The following is a 25,970-nucleotide window of genomic DNA, read 5'->3' as shown; positions in this document are numbered from 1 at the left end:
AGAGGGAGAAACAGGTTCCCCACTGAGCAGGGAGCCTGATGGGCTCAGTCCCAGGACCCTGGGATCATGAACTAAACCAATGGCAGATGCTTAACTGACTGAGCCAGCCAGGCGCCTGATAACACTTTTTCTTTTTTTTAAGTAAACTCTCACGTATCCATTTTGTTGTTCCCAAACATTCTATTATTTTGCAAGTAAATGAAAGCTGAAGATCTTTAAAATATAAATATAATATCTTTATCATACATAATATAAAGAATCATAATTCCTTAAATTAATATAATGCTCAATTTTCTGTAATATCTTTTTATTATTTTTTATTTTTATTATTATTGTTTAGAGAGAAGGGGAGTGCTTGCGGGGTTCGGGGGGTGGGGGGAAAGGGAGGGAGAATCTCAGGCAGGCTCTGTGTTCAGTGCCAAGCCAGACACACTTCATCTTACAACCCTGAGATCATTTGAGCTGAAATCAAAAGTCGGATGCTTAACCGACTGAGCTACCCAGGCGCCCCTGTGATGTGTTTTATTGAAAATATCTTTTTAGGGGGACCTGGGTGGTTCAGTGGATTAAGCGTCTGCCTTCAGTTCAGGTCATGATACTGAGGTCTGGGATTGAGCTCTGAATTGGGCTCTCTGCTTGGTGGGGAGTCTCTTTCTCTCTCCCTCTGCCTCTCCCCCTTGCTCATACTCTTTGTCTTGCTTGTGCTCTCTCTCTCTCAAATAATAAATAAAAGCTTTAAAATTTTTGTCAGAGGGAGAGAGAGAACACAAGCAGGGGGAGTGGCAGGCAGAGGGAGAGGGAGAAGCAGGATCCCTGCTGAACAGGGAGCCTGATGCATACTGATCCCAGGAGCCTGGGAGCATGACCTGAGCTGAAGGCAGGCGCTTAACTGACTGAGTCACCCAGGCGCCCCAGGAAAATATCTTTTTATTCAGTTGTTTTCTTAGAATCAGTCAGAATCCAAATAAGATCTTTTTCTTTTTCTTTTTCTTCTTCTTTTTTAAGATTTTATTTATTTTATTAATTTTTAAAGATTTTATTTATTTGAGAGAGAGAGAGAGAGCACATGGGAGGGAGAGACAGTCTGAAGCAGACTCTGTACTGAGTGCAGAGGGCCCTTTGCAGGGCTTGATCACATGACTGTGAGAGCATGACCTGAGCAGATACCAAGGGTCAGATGCTTAAGCAACTGAGCCACCCAGGCACCCCTTAAGATTTTATTTTTTATTATTTTTAAATTAGTTTTATTTTTTAAAATATTTTATTTATTATTTGGCAGACAGAGATCACAAGTAGGCAGAGAGGCAAAGGGGGAGGTGTGGAAGCAGGCTCCCTGCTGAGCGGAGGGCCTGATGTGGGGCTTGATCCCAGAACCCCGAGATCATGACCTGAGTGGAAGGCAGAGGCTTAACCCACTGAGCCACCCAGGCACCCCAAGATTTTATTTTTTTTAAGTAGTCTCTAATCCCAACATGGAGCTTGAAACTACAACCCCAAGATCAAGATTTGCATGCTTCTCTGACTGAGCCAGCCAGGTTCTTCCAAAAAATTTTTTTTGCATTATGTTTGGTTGGTACGTCTCCTAAGTTTCTTTTAATCTATATTAGTTTTACCTTATACTTACCCTCTTTGCTTCAGTGCCATTTGTTGAAGAACCTGGGTTTTATTTGTTAAAGAATTTCTTCTTTTCAGGGTATTTTTTAAATTATACAATTTATATGTATATAGAAATCCAAAAATACAGCTGAGCAAAAAGAAAAAAAAAAAGAAGGAAGAATCCCTAAATAGACATTTTCTAATAGTCTTAGTTGTCAATTAATTGTAGTTTTAAAAAATCAGCTTTGTATTTTCATTTGTGGGTAGGGGGAACTATCAACTTGTCTTTTAACTACATTTTATAAGTTAGCCCTGAATATTTTTTAATTTTTAAAAACTTTTTATTTTAAGTACTTTAAGACTCACAAAGAACTTGCATAAATAGTACAGGGAGTCCTCTGTTAATTAATTTTTAAGATTTCTGAAGCATGTCTTGGTGGCTTTATTGTATCTTTAAGAGGAAGGTCTAGGCTAAGAATAGAGTTAATTGAGAAATATGGTGTCTTTTTTTAAAATACTGTTTCTTTTTGAGTGGAGGGAACATTTTTGACAAGTTCCCTTGTCAAAAATCTTTGTTGTAAGTTTGAAGTTTATGTTTGTTTGTTTTTTTTAAGATTTTATTTATTTGACAGAGAGAGACACAGAGAGAGAGGGAACACAAGCAGGGGGAGTGTGAGAGGGAGAAGCAGGCTCCTTGCTGAGCAGAGAGCCTGATGCAGGGCTCAATCCCAGGACCTGGGAATCATGACCCAACCTGAAGGCAGACGCTTAACGACTGAGCCATCGAGGCGCCCTGAAGTTTATGCTTGATAATATCTTTTACTTACATGAATTTATGATCTATGGCTGCATTGGGCTTTATTTGAGTAGATTATAAAGTGAAATTAGAAAATAATATGTTAAGCATTTGAGAATACATTGAAATTTTTCATATAGCTTATTTTTAATGTTTTCAAAATGGAAATCACTGATTAAAAAAGAACATGCTTGTAAACTCAAGTAATTCTGAATAGAAGAAAGTAAAAGTTGGGTGCCTGGGTGGCTCAGTCAGTTGAGTGTCTGCTTTTGGCTCAGGTCATGATCTCAGGGTCCTGAGATCCAGCCCTGCATTGGGCTCCCTGCTCATGGGGAGTCTGCTTCTCCCTCTCCCTCTCCCCCTGCTTGTGCACTCTCTTCTCTCTCAAATGAATAAATTAAAAAAAGAAAAAAACTTAAAAAAAAAAAGAAAAGAAAGTGAAAGTCATCTATAATTTTACTCACTAGAAAAAAGTTATTTTTATTTATTTTTTTTTTTAAAGATTTTATTTATTTATTTGACAGAGATCACAAGCAGGCAGAGAGGCAGGCAGAGAGAGAGGAGGAAGCAGGCTCCCTGCTGAGCAGAGAGCCCGATGCGGGACTCAATCCCAGGACCCTGAGATCATGACCTGAGCCGTAGGCAGCAGCTTAACCCACTGAGCCACCCAGGTGCCCCTAGAAAAAAGTTATTTAATATTTTGACCTTTGTCTCACCTGTGCACTTTGGCTGTGGTGGTTTAATAGGATAGGTAATAATATGGGATCGTGTCTGTTAATATGTTTTGAAATAAAATGTATGATTTTTTTTTTTTTTTTTTTTTTTAAATAGAGCTCTGATCCAGCCACACGCCAAATGCTGATTGGTACAGTTCTTCATGAAGTATTTCAAAAAGCAATAAGCAATAGCTTTGCCCCAGAAAAGCTACAAGAATTTGCTTTTCAAACTGTTCAAGAAATAAGGCATCTCAAGGAAATGTAAGTAGTTACAACATATGCTATAGATACTATTTTATTATAGAGAATTCTCTCCTGGAATCCATAAGGTATTTTGTTACTAGACTATTAAATATAAATCAGAATAATACTAGAATGCAAATTCAGGGTTGTAGTACCCCACTGCAGTTCTGTGAAGAGCTTCTGAAATTGCAGAATAGAAACTCTTGAGCTAAAAATATCTGTACACGTGCACAATAGACTCCAGCTGCTCTCCAAGAGTGTGAAAAACATTTTGCTTTATTTCTAGAAATGTGACATACTATAAATTGTATGGGTTTGGGAGTCAGATGGACCTAGTTTTAAATTTTAGCTTTGCCAGTTTTAGGTTTGAACAGGTTACCTAAAGATTTTGAAAAAGGCGGTAATACCTATTTTGCAAAATTTTTATGACAGTGGAGAGAATATACGTAAACCCACAAATGGCTAATTGTTGACATTTTATGAGTGACTACATGCAGAGAGGTTGGCATATTCTGTTTCTTTGTGACTCTTATTGCAAACCGTGTTTTTTCACAGAATTATTTTTATTAGGGGTAATTTTGATTTCCAGACTAGTTGACGTAAACCTTTTCCCAGATGTAATTCTCTTTCCCAGTTTATTTATTTATTTTAAAAAAGATTTATTTGTTTGTTTATTTATTTATTTGACACAGAGAGAGATCACAAGTAGGCAGAGAGGAAGACAGAGAGATGGGGGAAGCAGGCTCCCTGCTGAACAGAGAGCCCCATGTAGGCCTTGATCCCAGGACCCCGGGATCATGACCTGAGGAGAAGGCAGAGGCTTAATCCACTGAGTCACTCGGTAACCTCTTTCCCTGTTTATATGGAAAAAATGTGTTCCAGAATGCCATACAACTGATTTACTAATGCCATATGATCTATTGTCCTAAAAATTTTTTCTTTTGTTTTTCTTTTTTCTTTTTATTTATTTATTTGAGAGACAGAGAATGAGAGAGAGAGAGAGAGCATGAGTGGGGAAAGGTCAGCTGGAGAAGCAGACTCCCTGCTGAGCAGGGAGTCCGATGTGTGACTCAATCCCGGGACTCCAGGATCATGACCTGGGCTGAAGACAGTCACTTAACCAACTGAGCCACCCAGGCGCCCCTCTTTCTTTTCTTTTTTTTTTTAAAGAAGATTTTATTTATTTATATGAGAGAGAAAGACAGTGAGAAGAGGAGAGAGCAGGAATGGGGGGAGAGGCAGAGGAAGAAGCAGACTTCCCACTGAGCCAGGAGCCCAGTACAGGACTCAATCCCAGGACCTGGAGATCAGGACCTGAGCTGAAGGCAGATGCATAAACAACTGAGCCACCCAGGCGCCCCATCCTAAAAACATTTTAGAACCCTGATGTGTGTCAGGTCCTGTGTTCAGTGCTTTTAGTCATCTTATATGATCTGTTATAAATGAAGAAACACTAACACAGAGAGGTTGTGCCTTGGTCAAGGTTTTTCTGTAAAACAGATATTTTGCTTTTTTAAAATAGAAATGTCATATATATATAAAGTAACTTATCTTTTTTTCTTTATTAAGTTTTTTTTTTTTTTAAGATTTTATTTTTATTTATTTGACAGACAGAGACCACAGGCAGGCAGAGAGGCAGGCAGAGAGAGGAAGGGAAGCAGGCTCCCTACTGAGCAGAGAACCTGATGTGGGGCTCGATCCTAGGACCCTGAGATCATGACCCGAGCCGAAGGCAGAGGCTTTAACCCGCTGAGCCACCCAGGCGCCCCTATTAAGTTTTTAATTATACTTCCAGTATAGTTAACATACAATGTTATATTAGTTCAGGTGTACAATGTAGTGATTTAGCACTTCCACACATCACCCTGTGCTCATTGAGATAAGTGGAGTCTTAATCTCCTTCATCTATTTCACTCATTCTCCCACCCACCTCCTCTCTGGTAACCATCAGTTTGTTCTTTACAGTTAAGAGTCTGTTTTTGGGTCAGGGCCTTTTTTTCCCTTTATTGTTTTTTTTTGTTTTTTTGTGTTTTTTTTTTTTTTGATTGTTTCTTAAATTCCACATATGAGTGAAATTGTATGGTATTTGTCTTTCTCTGACTTCCTTCGCTTAGTGTTATACTCTCTAGGTCCATCCATGTTGTTGTAAAAAGCAAGATTTCATTCTTTTTTATGGCTGAGTAATATTCCTGTGTGTGTGTGTATGTGTGTGTGTGTGTGTGTGTGTGTGTGTGTGTGTGCTCTCTCTTGCCATCTTTATCCACTTATCTATTGATGGACACTTGGGCTGCTTCTACAATTTGTCTATTGTAAATGCTGCTATAAGCATAGGGGTGCATATACCCTTTTGAATTAGTGTTTTTGAATTCTTTGGGTAAATACCCAGTAGTGTGATTCAGGATCAAAGGGTAGTTATATTTTTAATTTTTTTGAGGAACCTCCATACTGTTTCCACTGTGGCTGCACCAGTTTGCATTTTCACCAATAGTACATAAGGGTTTTTTGTTCTTTTTTCCCCACGTTCTTGCCAACACTCGTTTATGGCATTTCAGAGTTTTAATTTTTTTTGTCATACAAATCAACACACAGTGATACCTATTGTGTGTTGTATTGATCATTGCCTTGAAACAAATCACATCAAAACTTAGTAGCTTAAGGGGCTCCTGGGTGGCTTGGTCAGTTAAGCATCTGCTTTCCTCTCAGGTCGTGATCTCAGGGTCCTGGGATCGAGCCCCACCTTTGGCTCTCTGCTCAGCGGGAAACCTGCTTCTCCCTCTCCCTGCCTGCCACTTCCCCTGCTTGTGCGCTCTCGCGCTCTCTCTCTCTGTCAAATAAAACAAACAAAAAAGCTTAGTAGCTTAAAAAAAAAACCATAGTGGCTTAAATGACAAGTATCTAATCAATTATCTCATAGTTTCTATAGGTTAGGATTTCAGAGGTGCCTTAGCTGGATGGCTCGGGCTCAGGGTCTCCTGTTTGGAGTTGCAGTCCTTTTTTTTTTTTTTTTTTTAAAGATTTTATTTATTTATTCAACAGACAGAGATCACAGGTAGGCAGAGAGGCAGGCAGAGAGAGAGAGAGAGAGACGGGAGGAAGCAGGCTCCCCGCGGAGCAGAGAGCCTGATGCGGGGCTCGAACCCAGGACTCTGGGATCATGACCTAAGCCGAAGGCAGAGGCTTTTTTTTTTTTTTTTAAATTATTTATTTATTTATTTGACAGAGAGAGAGATCACAAGTAGATGGAGAGGCAGTCAGAGAGAGAGAGAGAGAGAGGGAAGCAGGCTCCCTGCTGAGCAGAGAGCCCGATGCGGGACTCGATCCCAGGACCCTGAGATCATGACCTGAGCTGAAGGCAGCGGCTTAACCCACTGAGCCACCCAGGTTCCCCGAAGGCAGAGGCTTTAACCCACCGAGCACCCAGGCGCCCCTGGAACTGCAGTCTTTTGAAGGGAGGATCTGCTTCCAAGGTGATAACAGTCATGGCTGTTGTCATGAGGCTTCAGTTTCTTGCCATGTGAGTCTCTCCTACAACACAGCAGCTGCTATTTCAGATTAAAGGGTCTAAGAAAGTGTGCAAGCAGGAAGCTGTAGTGACCCCCCTTTTTTAAAGTAAACTCTACCCCACGTGTGGGGTGAAAACTCACCACATGAAGATCAAGAGTTACATGCTCTACTGATTAAGCCAGTCAGCCGTCCCATCAAGAGAAAACTTTTTTTTTTTAAGATTTTGTTTATTTAGGGGCACCTGGGTGGCTCAGTGGGTTAAAGCCTCTGCCTTCGGTTCAGGTCATGATCCCGGGGTCCTGGGATCGAGCCCCGCGTCAGGCTCTCTGCTCAGCAGGGAGCATGCTTCCTCCTCTCTCTCTCTGCCCGCCTCTCTGCCTACTTGTGATCTCTGTCAAATAAATAAATAAAATCTTTAAAAAAAAAAAGATTTTGTTTATTTATTTGACAGCGAGACGCAACGAGAGAGGGAACACAAGCAGGAGGAGTGGGAGAGGGAGAAGCAGGCTTCCTGCTGAGCAGGGAGCCAGATGCCGTTGGACCCCAGGACTCTGGGATCACGATCTGAGCCAAAGGCAGACATTTACTGACTAAGCCACCCAGGCACCCCAAGAGAAAAATTTTTTAAAATTCCCAGACCCTAAAACAACAGGTTGAAAGTTCTTTTCTACCCTCTCATAGGTCCTTCTACCTTATTATAGCTCTTAGAACAGATTTTTAAAGATTTATTTATTTGTCAGAGAGAGCGAGCACAAGTAGGGAAGCTACAGGCAGACGTAGAGGAAGAAGCAGCTTCCCCACTTAGCAAGGAGCCTGATGTGGGACTCTATCCTAGGACCCTGGAATCATGACCTGAGTCAAAGACAGCTGCTTAACCGACTGAGACATTTAGATGTCACTTTTTTTTTGTTTGTTTGTTTTTAAATGCAGGTTTCAGTGTGGAGCCCAGCATGGGGCTTAAACTCACAGCCCTGAGGTCAAGGACTGAGCTGGGATCAAGGGTTGGATGCTTTTTTTTTTTTTTTTTTTAAGATTTTATTTATCCATTTGATAGAAGGCACAGCGAGAGAGGGAACATAAGCAGGGGGAGTGGGAGAGGGAGAAGCAGGCTTCCCGCCGAGCAGGGAGCCCGATGCAGGGCTCGATCCCAAGACCTTGGGATCATGACCTGAGCCGAAGGCAGACACTTAATGACTGAGCCACCCAGGCGCCCCAAGAGTTGGATGCTTAACCCACTTAGCCCTCCAGGTGCCCCAGATTTTTATCTTCTGTGCTTTACCTTCTTGTTAATACCTATAAAAGTCTAGGCTTGGAGATCCTACCTTAAGTATCTTAATAATTTCAGGAAAGACCAGGCTGTTACATGTTGTTTTGATGTGACTTGGCTAAAATTAAAAAGGGAGAATTTAAATGCAGAAGATGTTAAATAACCAGTATGGACTGGTTTGGAAATTTTTTTTTTTTTAAAGATTTTATTTATTTATTTGACAGAGAGAGAGAAAGATCACAAGTAGGCAGAGAGAGGAGGAAGCAGGCTCACCGCCGAGCAGAGAGCCCTATGTGGGACTCAATCCCAGGACCCTGAGATCATGACCTGAGCTGAAGGCAGAGGCTCAACCCACTGAGCCACCCAGGTGCCCCTGGTTTGGAAATTTTAAAGAGTCTACTCTGTAAAAAATAAAACACTGGGAAGAATTTACCTAAGGCCATCATGACAATGAAGAATGGCTCCAAAATGGTTGGAGAAAGTTATTTAGGAAAAGATTACCCAAATGTGTAGATGTTTTTTAAAATAATGAATTATTCCTAAAAAGGTTTTAAATTTGTATATACCCTATTATGGGAGTATAAGAGGCTCTCTGGTACAAAGTAAGTCCTTTTTCCCTGCATCCTCCTCGTCACGTAGTTCCTCTTCCCAAAGGCAACTACTGGTTTTGTTTTGTTTTTTTTTTAAGATTTTGTTTATTTGACAGAGAGCAGAAGCAGGGGGAACAGCAGGCAGAGGGAGAAGCAGGCTCCCTGCTGAGCAGGGAGGCTGATGAGGGGTCCAATCCCCGGACCCTGGGATTATGACCTGAGCTGAAGGCAGACACTTAACCGACAGAGCCATCCAGTTGCCCCAGAGGCAACCACTGTTACCAGTTTCTTGTATGTCATTTTACAGAGATTTCAAATGTTTATATGTGTGTGTGTATGTGTACATATATATTTTTTGTTAGGTAAATTGTAGAATACTATGTATATTATTGTGCACTTAAAGATTAAGTGTAGTGATCATTCCTTGGTAGTACTTACTGAGCTTTTTTTTTTTTTTTTTTTTTTTTTGAGATAGAGCATGGGTAGGGGGTGGTAGGGGCAGAGGGAGAGGGAGAGGGAAAAACTTAAACAGGCTCTATACCCAGCCCAGTGCCGAGCCTGCTGCGGGGCTTGATCTCATGACCCCATGGTCATGACCTGAGCTGAAATCAAGAGTCTGACGCCCAACTGGCTGAGCCACTCAGGCACCCCTGAGCTGTCTCAATTTTAATTAATAATGGTGTAATATTTCATTGTATGGACGTACTATAATTTATTTAAGTATCCCCCTAGCATTTCAGTCTTTGCTTTTATTAGCAATCGTGTAAGAAACACCTTTAGGGGTCCCTTGGTGGCCCAGCTGGTTAAGCTTTCAACTCTTGATTTCGGCTTAAGTCATGATCTCGGAGTCCTGGGATTGAGCCCTGCCTTGGGCTCCGTGCTTAGAGTGGAGTTTGCTTGAGGTTTTCTCTCCCTCTCCCTCTGCCCCTGTCGTCCCTCTCTCACTCTCTGTCTCTCCAATAAATAAATCTTTAAAAAAAATACCTTTATATATCCCTTATTTCATACCTTTGAGGCATATATCTGGGTTAAATACTTAGAAGTAGAATTGTCGGACCAGAGAATATATGCCCTTAAAACATTTAAAAAATTTTTTTATTTGGAAATAATTTCAAATTTAGAGCAAAGTTGCAGGATTAGTGCAGACAGCATCCATATACTTTTTACTGGGATTCACCTATTAGATATGTGTAGATTCTAAGATTAAATAGTATATGCCATGGTACGATGGGCTGTATACCATGATGACAATACCTGTAGAAGAGGCTGAGCAGGGCTCTGGACAGTCCAGCGTTCCCCGTGGGCTCAGGAGCCCCCACTATATTGGGCAGCGCTGGTCTTGCTCACCTTGCCTTCAGGCCTCTCTTCTCCCCACACAGCTGGGTGGCTGGAGCCTGGCAGGTGGTGACATTCGATGGCTGTGTCAGGGGTCTTTGTGCTTGGTGTGGTGTCCAGCTGTTAGCCAAGGACTTGGCCAGGTTTCAAGCAGCCTTTTGCAAGGATAACCCTTGCCTCTGGTCATCTGAATATGTGATCATTTGGAGCTTTCTGGTATCAGCAATTGCTCCCCTGAGGAATTTCAGCTTGTCTTGCAGCTTGAGGTTGCTACTGTGCTCAGGGGAAGCAATTTTGGCAGAACTAGGGTTGCTAATATTGTTTTTTCTGCTGAGCCAGTTCTTTTGGAGGACCGATAGGCCTCTGCTTTCTTCAGTTTAAAGGCTGAATAATATTCCATTGTATGTATACACCACATTTAAAAAAAAGATTTTATTTACTTAATTTTTAAGTAAACTCTTTCCCCAGTGTGGGGCGTGAGCTCACACCCCTGAGATCACGAGTCGCATGCTCTGTGCTCTACCAACTGAAGCAGCCAGGTGGCCCATATATATCACATTATATATCCATTAATTAGTTGGTGGATAACTTGTTTACTTGGATGTTTTGGTTCTTACTTACTTTTTTCATGTTTCATGTTCTTACTTATTTTTTGGTTCTTACTTACTTTTTTCTTGCTTAATCTCTTATTTTGCAGGTATCGCTTAAATCTGAATCAAGAAGAGATAAAACAAGAAGTAGAAGAGTATCTTCCTTCATTTTCTAAATGGGCCAGAGATTTCATGCATAAATACACTTCCGCTGACTTACCCCAGATGCAGCTCTCTCTGTAAGAAACTCATTTTGTTTATATGGTGTTCATATGTTCAGATCAGGATTTTACTCTATGTGTTGAATTACAATTTTTTAAAGGTTGAGTTAGTACAACTAGCTTTTTTGTTTGCTTATTTTATATGTTATGGTCCCGAGTGTCTTTCCAGGACAAAAAATAATCTAATGAATAGAAATTTTACTTTCATTATCATAAAATCTTCTGATTTTTGTATATCAGTTTTTTTTTGTTTTTTTTTTTAAGATTTTATTTATTTATTTGACAGAGAGATCACAAGTAGATGGAGAGGCAGGCAGAGAGAGAGAGAGAGGGAAGCGGGCTCCCTGCTGAGCAGAGAGCCCGATGCGGGACTCGATCCCAGGACCCTGAGATCATGACCTGAGCTGAAGGCAGCGGCTTAACCCACTGAGCCACCCAGGCGCCCATCAGTTTGTTTTTTTAAGATTTTTTTTTTTTTTTTTAAGATTTTATTTATTTATTTGACAGAGAGAAATCACAAGCAGGCAGAGAGGCAGGCAGAGAGAGAGGAGGAAGCAGGCTCCCTGCTGAGCAGAAAGCCCGATGTGGGGCTTGAACCCAGGACCTGGGATCATGACCTGAGCCGAAGGCAGCGGCTTAACCCACTGAGCCACCCAGGCGCCCCTTAAGATTTTTTTTTTAAGTAATCTCTATACCCAACGTGGGACTTGAACTCATAACCCAAAGATCAAGAGTCTCATTCTCTACTGACTGAGCCAGCCAGGTGCCCCTGTCAGTATGTTTTTTAAATAAAATAACCAATTTATAGATCTTCTCGGGATTGTAATTTGTATGTGTTTCTATTACTATCCTTTATGGACTGTGTCACATGCTGATTGTCCTGTGGATTTGTGCTCTATGTTTAAATACTGTGTTGAAGCATTTAACTCATTTTGGCATTTGGCAGTTTATTGTTTTTTTTCCCTTAAAGAAGCATTCGTGTAAGTTTAAATCATACATTTTTTTCTCTTTCATTGTTTACTCATTCAGCGAGTGTTTATCTAGTGCCTAATATGTGCCAGGTAATGTTCTAGGTGCTGGGATTATCATGGGTGTTGGGGGGAAGCAGCTGACTTCATGATGTTTCTATAGTACTGAACAAGTAAACAACAGACTGTGATAAATGCAGGGTAGAACAACATAAGGAATGTGGAGTTGGTGGTAGTGGTGGTGGACATATTATTTCCAGTGAACGGTCGTGAAAGGCCTCTCCAATAAGATGACGTGGAGATGAAGCCTGAAGGAGATGAAGGAGGTAGCCGAACAGCTCTCTGCGGGAAGAGTGTTCCAGGCAGAGCCCCTCGGGGTGATGACACCTGCCAGTGTGGTGGGGGCAGAGCAAGGAGGGAAGGAACAGAAGTAGCTTTCCTGGGGCCTTGTAAGCCATGTCAGGACTCTGGCTGCTGTTCTGATTAGATAAGAGGCCACTGGAGAGCTCGCTTGCACAGAGGGTTTTGATGTAATTTCCTGCCCCCCACCCCTCCCCCTTATCAACATTTTCTTTTTCTTTAAAGAGGCACAGCTTCCATTTATATAAATTTTCTTACCTTTTCTCAGTATTCTTACTATTTTATCGCAGGACACTTTGTGATCTGAAAAACTTGTTTAAGATTTGTGCATCAGGGGGCGCCTGGGTGGCTCAGTGGGTTGACCCGCTGCCTTTGGCTCGGGTCATGATCCCAGGTCCTGGGTTCGGGCCCCGCATCGGGCTTTCTGCTCGGCGGGGGGCCTGCTTCCTCCTCTCTCTCTGCCTGCCTCTCTGCTTACTTGTGATTTCTCTCTGTCAAATGAATGAATAAAATCTTTAAAAAAAAAAAATTTTTAAAAGATTTGTGCATCAGAAACTTAGGAACCGTTAGTTCTTTGGACCAGTTTGTTGTTTAAAGTTCTCTGTGGTTCAGAGAGACCTACGCTGAACCTGGATGTGAATCCCAGTTTTGCTGCAATTTAGCTCTCTAACTTAACCTCTCTGTGTGCATTGATCAGATTTACTTCATTTTTTTAAAAGATTTTATTTATTTATTTGAGAGAGAGAATAAGAGAACACAAGTGGGTAGTGGAGAAAGGGAGAAGCGTGCTCCCTGCTGAGCAGGGAGCCTGATGTGGGACTCGATCCCAGGACCCTGAGATCATGACCTGAGCCGAAGGCAGACACTTAACCAACTGAGCCACCCAGGTGCCCCCAGATTTACTTTATTTATTTATTTTTTTAAGATTTTATTTATTTATTTGAGAGAGAGACAGTGAGAGAGAGCGTAAGTGAGGAGAAGGTCAGAGGGAGAAGCAGACTCCCCATGGAGCTGAGAGCCTGATGTGGGACTCGATCCCGGGACTCCGGGATCATGACCTGAGCCGAAGGCAGTCGTCCAACCAACTGAGCCACCCAGGCGTCCCTATTTTTATATGCTTTTTTATTTAAGTGACATTTCCACCCAGCATGGAGCTTGAACTCTTGACCCCGAGATCAAGAGTTGCTCTTCTTACTGAGCCAGCTAGGTGCCCCCATCAGATTTACTTTTTTTTTTTTTTTAAAGATTTTATTTATTTATTTGAGAGAGAGAGAGAGAGCATGAGAGGAAAGAGGTCAGAGGGAGAAGCAGACTCCCTGCCGAGCCGGGAGCCTGACCGATTTACTTTTAAAAGGATCATTCTGGCTGCTCTTTTGACACTGCGTTGTAGGATAAGGGCAGAGGTAGAGAGACTAAGTTGGAGGCTCTTAAAAGAACCCAAATGAGGATGTTGGTGGCTGAGACAGTGCAAGTGTGGAAGTGATGAGAATCAATTGGACTTCAGTCAGACTTTAGTGGTAGAACGGATAGTTTTGGATTGGATGTGGAGTGTGAGGGAAGGAAAAGTCAGTAGTGATTCCAGGGCAGAAAATGTGATGAGAAGGACGTCAAGAGAGAATGGTAGAGGAGGATTTGGAGACAGGGAGTTAGGCAGCTATACTGAGGGGCACATAGAAATGAAATGGTAGCCAGAGGCTTATGTGGGGGCTAAGAGAGCTTTGTTGTTTTGAAGATGGGAGCTATAATGTGTTCATGTGCTCATGGGAAGAATTCCACTGAGAGGGCAGAATTCATCATGAGAGATGGGAAAGGTCAGCTATGTGTTGAGCATGGCAGAAGGAATGAGAGTACACAAGTGGAAGGGTTGACCTATGGGACACTTATTTCTTGGCGTTAAAATCTCAAGTGGACTACTTCATCAAAGATATTTGGAAATTTTACAACCTTTTACATAGTGCTAGAGTTCTCTGAGAATTTTGTAATCATTTTAGAAGGTTGTTAGCAATGTTTAAATGTCCTGTATCTGGATTTTATTTATTTTTATTTTTATTTTTAATTTTTTTTTAAAGATTTTATTTATTTATTTGACAGAGATCACAAGTAGGCAGAGAGGCAGGCAGAGAGAGAGAGAGAGGAGGAACCAGGCTCCCTGCTTAGCAGAGAGCCTGATGCGGGACTCGATCCCAGGACCCTGAGATCATGACCTGACCTGAAGGCAGAGGCTTTAATCCACTGAGCCACCCAGGCGCCCCTTTTTAATTTTTTTTTTTAAAGATTTTATTTTTTTTATTTGACAGAGAGAGAGAGAGGTCACAAGTAGGCAGAGAAGCAGGCGGAGAGAAGGGGAAGCAGGCTCCCCGTTGAGCAGAGAGCCCGATGTGGGGCTCGATCTCAGGACCCCGAGATCATGACCTGAGCCGAAGGCAGAGGCTTAACCCACTGAGCCACCCAGGTGCCCCCTGTATCTGGATTTTAATTGTTTTTATTTCTTTTATTATTATTTACAATTCAGGGACTTTCAGTATATTTGTAGAGTTGTGTAACCATCACCACAATCAGTTTGCCAGGATTTTGATATTTATTTTAATAATGGTTATTTTAAAAAAATGAGGCTTATCGTGCTATTAGAATTGGGTTTATTTTTCATATTCCTTTTTTCTGAAGTGGTCTTAAATATACCAGTAGCTCTGTTCCTTTAAAAACAAAAAAACAAAAAAAAAAACTGTAATAAATGGGTTAAATTTATAAATGCTTCATTCTTTGTTATTTCTTTGAAGCAAATTGCCTATGTCTAGAATAGGGGGTGGGTCTCTGTGCATTAGTAGTCTTCACTGTGATAAACAGAAGTGTTTATTAAGTAGTCATTCTTCTCATAATTTGTTTCATTGTTTTGTAGTATTTCTGTTATTCTAGTCTCTTGATTTTCTATCATAATTACAAACTTAATTTTTGTTTTCTGTTGTTCCTAATTATTTCTTTATCCTTATTTACCCTCTCTCACTACGCACCTCTCTTTTCCTTCCTTATTATTTATTTTGGAGTCATTTAAATTTGCTTGAAAATTAGAGTTGTGGTGGATATTACCTTTTCTTTGTTGTTTCACATATTAGCTTTTATTTTACTGTTTAATTGTTTTAGCATTTTGTCTGCATGTTTTTTCTTTTGGTTGAAATGTATTCATTGTTTATGTGGTGCTAAGCTGCCATTTTCTCACTGACCCATGGGCTTAGCTATTTAGCAAACACGTATTCCATGCAGTATCTGCTCAGCATTGTGCTAGGACCTGGTGTTCCAGGGAGACTAAACCCCTCCAGGAACTCTCTACTGGTGGTAGTTGAAAACATATACCTGGAGGGCATTGCTTAGAGAGAACATGTAGGGCAACAAGAGCTATGGAAGAGTGTGCTATGTAAGGAAAGAGGGAGAGAGTAGTAGAATCCATCAAAGGAGGCTGGGGAGGCTTATGGTGGACCAGTAAGGAATTAGGTAGCCTGGAACAAGCCTTCCTGATAGGAAGCAAGGGGAAGGTATGGGATTCAGATCCCTAAAAGGGATTTTTGAGGTCAACTCCTAGTTTCACATAAGGAAACTGAGATCCAGTGAGTGGTATGACTTTTCCAGGTTTTATGTGAAAAAACAGTGGTGGAGCTGAGTCTACAGTTATAATTCTTTTTTTTTTTTTTTTAAAGATTTTTGTTTATTTATTTGACAGACAGAGATCACAAGCAGGCAGAGAGGCAGGCAGAGAGAGAGGAGGAAGCAGGCTCCCCGCTGAGCAGAGAGCCCGACGCGGGGCTCGATCCCAGGACCCTGAGATCATGACCCGAGCAGAAGGCAGCGGCTTAACCCACTGAGCCACCCAGGCGCCCCTACAGTTATAATTCTTGATTCCTAGCCCAGTGTCCTCCTCTCTGTATCTTGGTATAAAACTTTTTTTTTGTTTCAGTTACTTCCAGTGGAATCTTCTATGTCTGTGAAGGAAGAGCTCCTCTATATTTTAGCTTATGCCATTTTTGCAGCAGTTTACAGCCACCTTAAAAAAAAAAAAATCTTGGGGTGCCTGGGTGGCTCAGTCGTTAAGCTTCTGCCTTCAGCTCAGGTCATGATCTCAGGGTTCTGGGATTGAGTCCCACATCGGGCTCCCTGCTCAGTGGAAAGCCTGCTTCTCTCTCTCCCACTCCCCCTACTTGTGTTCCCTCTGTCGCGGTGTCTCTCTCTGTTAAATAAATAAATAAAATCTTAAAAAAAAAAAATCTTTTTTAGACTTTAGCACAGAGAATGAGACCTTTAAAGGTCATTTAAGGAGACAAGCTTTCTCACCCATTAGGTAGTAAGTGTAAATCTTCTTCATCTTTATGGTATCATATTCTCCATTGGAGTTTTACAGCATTATTTGGTTAATATCATAGTAAAATTGAAATACTGTCATTTATTCCACAGACCTAGGTCTAAAATCACATTACTGGGGCGCCTGGGTGACTCAGTGGGTTAAGCCTCTGCCTTCGGCTCAGGCCGTGATCTCAGGTCCTGGGATCAGGCCCCAAGTTGTACTCTGTGCTCAGCAGGGAGCCTGCTTCTTCCTCTCTCTCTGCCTGCCTCTCTGCCTACTTGTGATCTCTCTCTGTCAAATAAATAAATAAAATAAAATAAAACACAAAAACCAAAATCACATTACTTCCATTTTCTAGGGGAATGAATTTTAGTAGCAATGTTAAAAGTTTCATTACCTATCTTCTATTAAGTATACATGTAATATTTTATGAATAATGAAGTTTGCTTTATTTCATTGGAGCATATTTAAATATATAACACAATTAGATAACATTTGGTGAAAGAAAACAGAACAATATTTAAGAAATTACGGATAAGATAAAAAATAAAATTTAATATTAAAAAAAAAGAAATTACAGATAAGTTGTAGCTTCCTTGAATTCCTCTGTTGTCTTCCCAGAGACTGCAGAAGTATAAATATATTCCTGGAGACTATATTTTTAACCTGAAACAGTAAAAAAAAATTACTGAAACGTCATTTTTTCTCTAGAAAAAAATTTTTTTCTTTGTTAAGGTGTAGTTGCTGATCTAAATAACATGAAATTAGCAAATCAAAGTCAACTAAATCATGTATTCTGATAGAATTCTTAAACTTTTTAAATCTCAATTCTTTTTTTTTTTTAAAGATTTTATTTATTTATTTGATAGAGAGACATCACAAGTAGAGAGGCAGGCAGAGAGAGAGAGAGAGAGGGAAGCAGGCTTCCTGCTGAGCAGAGAGCCCGATGCGGGACTCCATCCCAGGACCCTGAGATCATGACCTGAGCCGAAGGCAGTGGCTTAACCCACTGAGCCACCCAGGCGCCCCTAAATCTCAATTCTTATTTTATTTAATTAACATTTATTTTTAAAGATTTTATTTATTTATTTGACAGAGAGAGGACACAAGTAGGCAGAGCCGCAGGTAGATGCGAGGACCCTGGGATCATGACCTGAGCTGAAGGCAGAGACTCAACTGACTGAGCTACCCAGGCACCCCAAATCTCGATTTTTATGATCTAAAATATATTTTATTACTAGAAAATTTATCCTTTTCGTGTAAGATTTATTTTTTTTTATTTTTTAAAGAATTTATTTATTTATTTGACAGAGAGAGATCACAAGTAGGCAGAGAAGCAGGCAGAGAGAGAGAGAGGAGGAATCAGGCTCCCCGCCAAGCAGAGAGCCCAATGGGGGACTCGATCCTGGGACCCTGAGATCATGACCTGAGCCAAAGGCAGAGGCTTAACCCACTGAGCCACCCAGGTGCCCTTGTGTAAGATTTCTATTAGATTTAGTATCTTATCTGGCTTTGAGTCTAGAATAGGTTTAATAAAAGTTGGTGCTATCTGACTTTTCTCCTGCTGGATAATTTACTGTTCTGAAAATGAGTAAATCTTAGATAAGAGCCTTAGGTAGGAGGCTTTCAAAGTTATTTTCACTTCCTAATTCCTTTGATGTTTATATATATATTTTTCTCCTTCCTGTGCTCTTGGTTATTTAAGTTAGGATAGTAGACTCAGAACTTCTTTTGTAATATAAAAAACAATGCCGAGGGGTGCCTGGGTGGCTCAGTGGGTTAAGCACCTCCCTTTGGCTCAGGTCATGATCTCAGGGTCTTGGGATCGAGCCCCACATCCGGCTCTTTGCTTAGCAGGGAGCCTGCTTCCCCTTCTCTCTCTGCCTTTCTGCCTACTTGTGATCTCTCTCTCTCTGTCAAATAAATAAATAAAAATCTTAAAAAAAAACCAAAAAACAATGCTGAGTACTTGGTTTTAAATATTGGTAGTGACAGAAATGGATTCATTTAACATTTAAGTAAAGAAAACAATGAGGAATTGTAGGTGCACATGATATCCTTTGAAGATTGTTATGGGGAGTGCAGGAGCAAAATGTTTGATAATCAGGCTTCATACAGGATGGATGATGGGGAAAGATAGCTCATTCTTACACAGTTTAATATGGTATCAGTGAAGGAACACAGCCTTGCTACCTTGGGTGCAACCACATGCAAGCCATTTTATATTAACCTGTGTAATAATTGTATATCAGAATATTCATACTGGTATTGTGGCTTCATTAGGTCCAAATAGTGATACTTGTAGTAATCTAGGCCTGAGGAGATAAGGGCCTGAGTTAGGAAGATTATAGTAGGAATGAACTCAAAAGTATAGATGGTAAGTATTAAGACTTAAACTATGTGAGTTAGAGGCATTGGACAACGGTTCTCAATCTTGAGCATGATTCAGAATCACTTGCAGAGTTTGTAAAACAAATTGCTGGGTTTTACCTGCAGACTTTCTGATGAGTAGGTCTGGAGTGGAGCCTGAGAATTTGCTTTTATTAGAAGTTCCTAGGTGATGTTGATGATGCTCGTCTAGGCACCACATTTTGAAAATCCCTTCTGTAAAAGTGTGTGGATGGTCTCCCATCCCCCAATCCTCTGTGTGTCATAGAGTCAGTGCCAGAATGTGAGAAAAGTGCAAAGTGTTCTAAGGAAGTATTCTTCTGTTTTGTTTTTTAGGCCGAGTGATGGTAATAACAATAATTCAACATGTAATATTGAAGTCATAAACTCATTGGATATTGAAGAAAGCATTTGGTCCCCTAGGTTTGGATTGAAAGGCAAAATAGATGTCACGGTTGGTGTGAAAATACATCGAGGATGTAAAACGAAATATAAGATAATGCCACTGGAACTTAAAACTGGCAAAGAATTAAATTCTATTGAACACCGTAGTCAGGTAGGTATAAGTCTTAGTAAGAAAATTATCTGAATATTTAGTACACTGAAAAATGTAGGTCTGCTTTATATATTTTGGTTCAATTTGGGTAATTTTTATTTAAGTTTCATATAGTACTTTTCAATTTGGGATGTATCCAGAGTACTCAAATTGTTTGTAAATGTATACGCAGCTAGCCAGCCGAAAGTTTTCTCTAGTGAAGAAATACAACAGCTGAATTTATAAGACAGTGTTGCCAGGTTTATGTTGCCACACTACTAGTCTAAACAGATACTCCTAAAGAATTCTTTGGTGATAAAATTTGCTGAAACCAAATATATTTGGAAATTTAATGATGCACGGTAGCCTATTAAAGTTTCTGAGAAATCAAAGTAATACGGATTTGGTTTAGGTATGTTTAAACCTGTTGTTTTCTAAACTTAGTTTAACATGGGACTATTGTTTTCATGTAACATCTAACATAGGATACTCTTAGAAAACATCAGTCTAGGGTGCCTGGGTGGTTCAGTCCTTAAGCGCCTGCCTTTGGTTCAGGTCATGATCCCAGGGTCCTGGGATTGAGCCCCGCATCAGGCTCCCTGCTCAGAGGGTAGCCTGCTTTTCCTTCTCTCACTCTCCCTGCTTATGTTCCCTCTCTCGCTGTATCTCTCTGTCAAATAAATAAATAAAATCTTAAAACACACACACACACACACACAAATCAGACTAAATCCATTCTTTTATTTTTGTCTCTTAATCTGATTTTAATGATTATTATCTAAAATGAAATACAGGGGTGCCTGGGTGGCTCAGTGGGTTAAAGCCTCTGCCTTCGGCTCAGGTCGTGATCCCAGGGTCCTGGGATCGGGCTCTCTGCTCAGCTGGGAGCCTGCTTCCTCCTCGCTCTCTGCCTTCCTCTCTGCCTACTTGTGATCTTTGTCTGTTAAATAAATAAATAAATAAAATATTAAAAATAAATAAATAAATAAAATGAAATATAGAACCATGTCTTATTACCATTATGTTAAATTCAAGTTCTTATTAATCTTTTCTTCTCTTTGGTAAACATAACAATCTTTTGTTGTCCTTCAAAATTATCTGAAATTTATATTATTTATAGTGACGTAGAGTAACATAAATCTTTCTTTCCTCCTACCGAGGTATGTTAATTATAATGACTGGTCTTGGTGTTTTGGAATTTCATGATTTATGTATTATTTATTTGGGAGAGCGAGACAACATGAGCTGGGGCACTGGGGGAGGGGTGCATCAGGACACTGGGATCATGACCTGAGCTGAAGGCAGATGCTTAACAGCTGAGCCACCCATGCCTCCCAAGCTTCCAACTCTTGATCTCAGCTCAGGTCTTGATCTCATGGATGAGAGTTCTGGTTCCACACTGGGCTTCAGGCTGGGTGTGGAACCTACTAAAAAATAAACACATAAATCATTCAACATTTTAATCTTGTCCTGGAAAACATACTAGCTTCTTTGCAGGTTGTGTATGACTAAATGACTTGCTATTGTTGCTAAGGTGGTTTCACGAATTGTAAACCAACTGTTTCTAACTTGTCTTAGATGGGTTCTTTGGAGAGTACCGCATAAATTTAAAGCAGCTAATAATGATTCATGCTGTGCAAAAAACAGTGAGCTTTGTAGAGTTAGTCTCATTTAGTTGTCCTAGTAACTATGACATGAATAATATGCATTTTAGTGTTTAATTCACTTTTTTTTTTAGTTCATTTATTTTAAACAGGGAAAGTAGTGTCTAAAGACTGTTAACTTCAGAATGTAAAATATAATTTGGCTAATTTCCCTCTCTAATTTATTGGAAACCTTAATATTTACTGTCTAAGAAAAATTCCATGTTTTTTTTTTTTAAGATTTTATTTATTTGACAGAGAGAGAGATCATAAGTAGCCAGAGAGGCAGAGAGTGAGAGAGGAGGAAGCAGGCTCCCCGCTGAGCAGAGAGCCTGAGGCAGGGCTTGATCCCAGGACCCTGGCATCATGACCAAGCCAAAGGCAGGGGCTTTAACCCACTGAGCCACCCAGGCACCCCAATTCTATGTATTTTTTAAAAAATATTTACTTATTTGAGAGAGAGAGAATGACAGAAAGAACACAAGCAGGGAAGGGGCAGAGAGAGAGGGATTAGCAGACTACCCACTGAGGAGGGAGCCTGATGTGGGGCTCAATACTGGGACCCTGGGATTAAGACCTGGGCCAAAGGCAGGCACTTAACTGACTGAGCCACCCAAGCATCCCTCTATGTATTTCTTTATTGTGTGAAACTGGAAGCACAGACAAGTGTTTGTGTTGTAGAAGTTCAATATTTGACATTGAATTATTGTGTTATCTTTATTAATTTGCCTAATGTTATTTTCAAAATGGAAATAGTTTAATGGACCTTTTGATTTTAATTTATTTTTAAAGATTTATTTTTAGAATAAAAATGAATATGTGTGTGCATGCAGTGGAGGTTGCAGAGGGAGAGAATCTTTTTTTTTTTTAAGATTTTATTTATTTATTTGATGAAGAGAGACACAGCAAGGGAGGGAATACATGCAGGGGGAGTGGGAGAGGGAGAAGCAGGCTTCCCGCTGAGCAGGGAGCCCGATACCAGACTCAATCCCAGGACCCCAGGATCATGACCTGAGCTAAAGGCAGACACTTAACAACTGAGCCACCCAGGGACCCCAGGAGAGAATCTTTCAAGCAGACTATCTGCTGAGCAAGGAGCTGTTTGTGAGGCTGGATCCCACAACCCATGAGATCATGACCTGAGTTGAAACCCATAGTTGGTTGCTCAACTGACTCAGGCACCCAGGCTCCCTGATCTTTTTTTTTTTTTTAAGATTTTTATTTATTTATTTGATAGAGAGAGATCACAAGCAGGCAGAGAGGCAGGCAGAGAGAGAGAGGAGGAAGCAGGCTCCCTGCTGAGCAGAGAGCCCGATTCGGGGCTCGATCCCAGGACTCTGAGATCATGACCGGAGCCGAAGGCAGCGGCTTAACCAACTGAGCCACCCAGGCGCCCCTGATTTTTTGATTTTAAAGTTACGGTATGTGTTGATTGCTAAACATGCATGGACATATGAAAGTTAAACTTTTATTTGACAAAATGTACAATGTTTTCACAGCTTGTTCTGTACACACTGCTGAGCCAAGAGAGGAGAGCTGATCCAGAGGCCGGCCTGCTCCTTTACCTCAAGACTGGCCACATGTACCCTGTGCCTGCCAACCATCTTGATAAAAGAGGTTGAGTTGTTCTTTCTCCAGTTACTTCTCTGGCTGTTGATTGTTTCTTTTTTTTCCTTTAACCTTTGGTCATCTGTATATATACCTGAAAAATCATTCACTGTACTTGCTAGGCTTAATACAGGTTATAATATATAGTTGTGGCTTTATTTATTTATTTGCTTGCTTCTTTATTTATTTATTTTTAGTTGTAGTATTTTTTAAAAAGGAATTTTAACAATATACTGTATATTTGAAACTTTAATATTTTTTGAAAGGTTTTATTTTTATTATATGAATTTTTATTATACAAAATTTATTTAAACTTCCTGTGTTATTGAGACACTCTAGATAGCTGTATTTATCCTTACCATTTAGCTAAAAAAATCAACTTCACAATATTTACTAGTTATGAGATATATATATGACTGTTTAAAAGAACTTATGAAGTGACCCAAAGGGGCACATGCACCCCGATGTTTATAGCAGTAATGTCTACAATAGCCAAACTATGAAAAGAGCCTAGGTGTCCATCAACACATGAATGGATAAAGAAGATGTGATCTGTATATATAATGGAATACTCTGCAGCCATCAAAAAATTTGCATCAACCTGGATGGAACTAGAGGGTATTATGCTAAGTGAAATAAGTCAATTAGAAAGATATGATCTCATTCATATGCACAATTTAAGAAACAAGGCAGAGGATCATAGGTGAAGAGAGGAAAACATGAAATAAGATGAAACCAGAGAGGAACACAAACAAGAGACTTTTAACCTTAGGAAACAAACAGGGTTGCTGGAGTGATGTGGGGGAAGAATAGGGTGACTGGGTTATGGACACTGGAGAGGGTATGTTTTGTGGTTAGCGCTGTGAATTGTGTAAGACTGATGAATCACATTTCTGTACCCCTGAAACAAATAATACATTATATGTTAATAATAAAAAAAAAGAACTTATGAAGTGAACAAAAATTTAAGCAAATATATACCAAAAGGTTTTTTTTTTTAATATACACCAAAATGTTAACAGTTACTCTAGTGTAATGGGAAATAAGAATGTTCATTTTATGTTTTTAAATCTGAAAGTTTTACAAGAGAAAGATATATAAATAAACTTAATTCTTAAACATACACCTACCTTTTTGTTCCATAGAATTATTAAGGCTAAGAAACCAGATGGCATTCTCTTTGTTTCACCGTATTAGTAAATCTGCTATTGAAAAGGAGAAGACAAAGCTTGCTCCTTTACCACAAATAATTGAGGACCAGCAAACTTGTAAATATTGTTCACAAATTGGCAACTGTGCTCTTTATAGCAGGTAAAAACATTTTCTTCCCAAAGTATTAATTCCAGTTAAGTATTTACTTAGCTCAAAATGATTTAACTTTGTTGTCTGATCTGTAACTGATGATTTCATTTTAGTGATTTTTCTTCATGGGTAGTATTTCTAAAATGAAGGGAATAGAAAAAAACAAACCACAGTTCATGTTTTGTAACCAGCCTATTTCCTTGGGGAATAATAGAATGCTTTTTAAACTTCTTTCAAAAGTGGTTATTTTAATCTTGCTGCAGATAGTTTCTGGGGAAATGAAATACTTTTAGGACTTAATGGAATCTGGTTTAGAAGGGGTAATCTTCTGTTAAGAAGGGGGATCTGGCAGGTTCATTTAGGGGAGCATGTGTTTTGATCTCAGGGTTTTAAGTTTGAACCCCATGTAGAGTGTAGAGATAACTTAAAAAAACTTAAGATTTTTTTTCTTTAATTTGTCAGAGAGAGGAGCACACGCTGGGGGAGCAGCAGGCAGAGGGAATAGCAGACTCCCCGCTGAGCATGGAGCCTGATGCGGGACTGATCCGAGGACACTCGGATCATGACCTGGGCCGAAGGCAGATGCTTAATTGACTGAGCCACCCAGGTGCCCCAGGAAATTTTAATGTTATACGACTTTTTTTGTTGTTGTTTTTAAAGATTTTATTTATTTGAGAAAGAGAGTGAGAGCATGAGAGGAGGGAGGGTTAGAGGGAGAAGCAGACTTCCCGCTAAGTAGGGAGCCAAATGTGGGGCTCAGTTAGGGCCCCTGGGATCATGACCTGAGCTAAAGGCAGGTGCTTAATGACTGAGCCACCCAGGTGCCCCAGGAATTTTAGATATTACACAAATTTTTTCCCCATTATTTTACTTATTTATTTGACACAGGGTGGGGAGAACATGACCTGGGGAAGTGGCAGAGGGAGAAGGAGAAACAGACTCCTTGTTGAGTAGGGAGCCCAACACTGGTCTCCATCCAGGAACCCTGTGTTCATGACCTGAACTAAAGACAGATGCTTAACTGACTGAGCTGCCCAGGTGCCCCAAGATTTTTTTTTTTTAAGTGATCTCTACACCCAACATGGGGCTCTAACTTACAATCCCAAGATCAAGAGTTGAATGCTCCACTGACTGAGCCAGCCAGATGCCTATATGTCTATTTTTCTACGTATGGGAAGTTTATTAGCTGTCTTAAGACCAGTCATTTGTATTTATACCTTCATCAGCCAGTGAAAGTTTTGAAAGACACAAAAAAGTAGTTAGATGTAAATACAGAGTAGGAAACAAGATCAAATCAAGACTAAAATTTCCAGTTCAGCCTAAAAATTCCCATAAAGGACTTTTCAAAGTATTATATCAAATAAATGATTTCTTAATGCAAAGGACAATGAGCTTTGGGAAGCTTGGGCCTGTAGCACAAGCACATTTTTTTGAAAATCTTATTCTCTATGTTTTGTATGCTATCTTATAATTGTTTTTATATAAAAATTCAGAAGTTAATATTAAGCACAATTGGTACTCCATATAATTCTCCATTTTTAAAAGACTTTTTTTTTTTTTTAAAGATTTTATTTATTTATTTGAGAGAGAGACAATGAGAGAGAGCATGAGCGAGGAGAAGGTCAGAGAGAGAAGCGGACTCCCCGAGGAGCCGGGAGCCCGATGCGGGACTCGATCCCGGGACTCCAGGATCATGACCTGAGCCGAAGGCAGTCGTCCAACCAACTGAGCCACCCAGGCGTCCCTTTAAAAGACTTTTTTAAAAAAAGATTTTATTTATGTATTTGACAGAGATCACAAGTAGCAGAGAGGCAGGCAGAGAGAGAGAGGGAAGCAGGCTCCCCACTGAGCAGAGAGCCCGATGTGGGGCTTGATCCCAGGACCCTGGGATCCCAAGTGCCCCTCTCCATTTTAAAAAAAAATATATTTATCTGTTGGACAGAGAGAGAGAGAGTGAGAGAGGGAACACAAGCAGGGG

At 40.2% G+C, this 25,970-nt stretch overlaps 1 protein-coding gene across 1 annotated transcript in view; it reads left to right on the top strand.

The window, feature by feature from the left end:
• Positions 1-25,970, top strand: part of DNA2 (DNA replication helicase/nuclease 2) — a 55,467-nt gene that overhangs the window by 3,598 nt on the left and 25,899 nt on the right. Inside the window, exons 4-8 of the mRNA XM_047703202.1 lie at positions 3,224-3,369; positions 10,745-10,876; positions 19,241-19,460; positions 22,582-22,699; positions 23,836-24,001. Of these exons, the coding sequence (XP_047559158.1) occupies positions 3,224-3,369; positions 10,745-10,876; positions 19,241-19,460; positions 22,582-22,699; positions 23,836-24,001 (782 nt within the window). The remainder of the gene's footprint in view (positions 1-3,223; positions 3,370-10,744; positions 10,877-19,240; positions 19,461-22,581; positions 22,700-23,835; positions 24,002-25,970) is intronic.

This window comes from Lutra lutra, chromosome 14 (genome assembly GCF_902655055.1).
Source record: "Lutra lutra chromosome 14, mLutLut1.2, whole genome shotgun sequence".
NCBI lineage: Eukaryota > Metazoa > Chordata > Mammalia > Carnivora > Mustelidae > Lutra > Lutra lutra.
The sequence above is the reverse complement of the archived record's forward strand: the minus strand, read 5'-3'. Positions and strand labels throughout refer to the sequence as shown.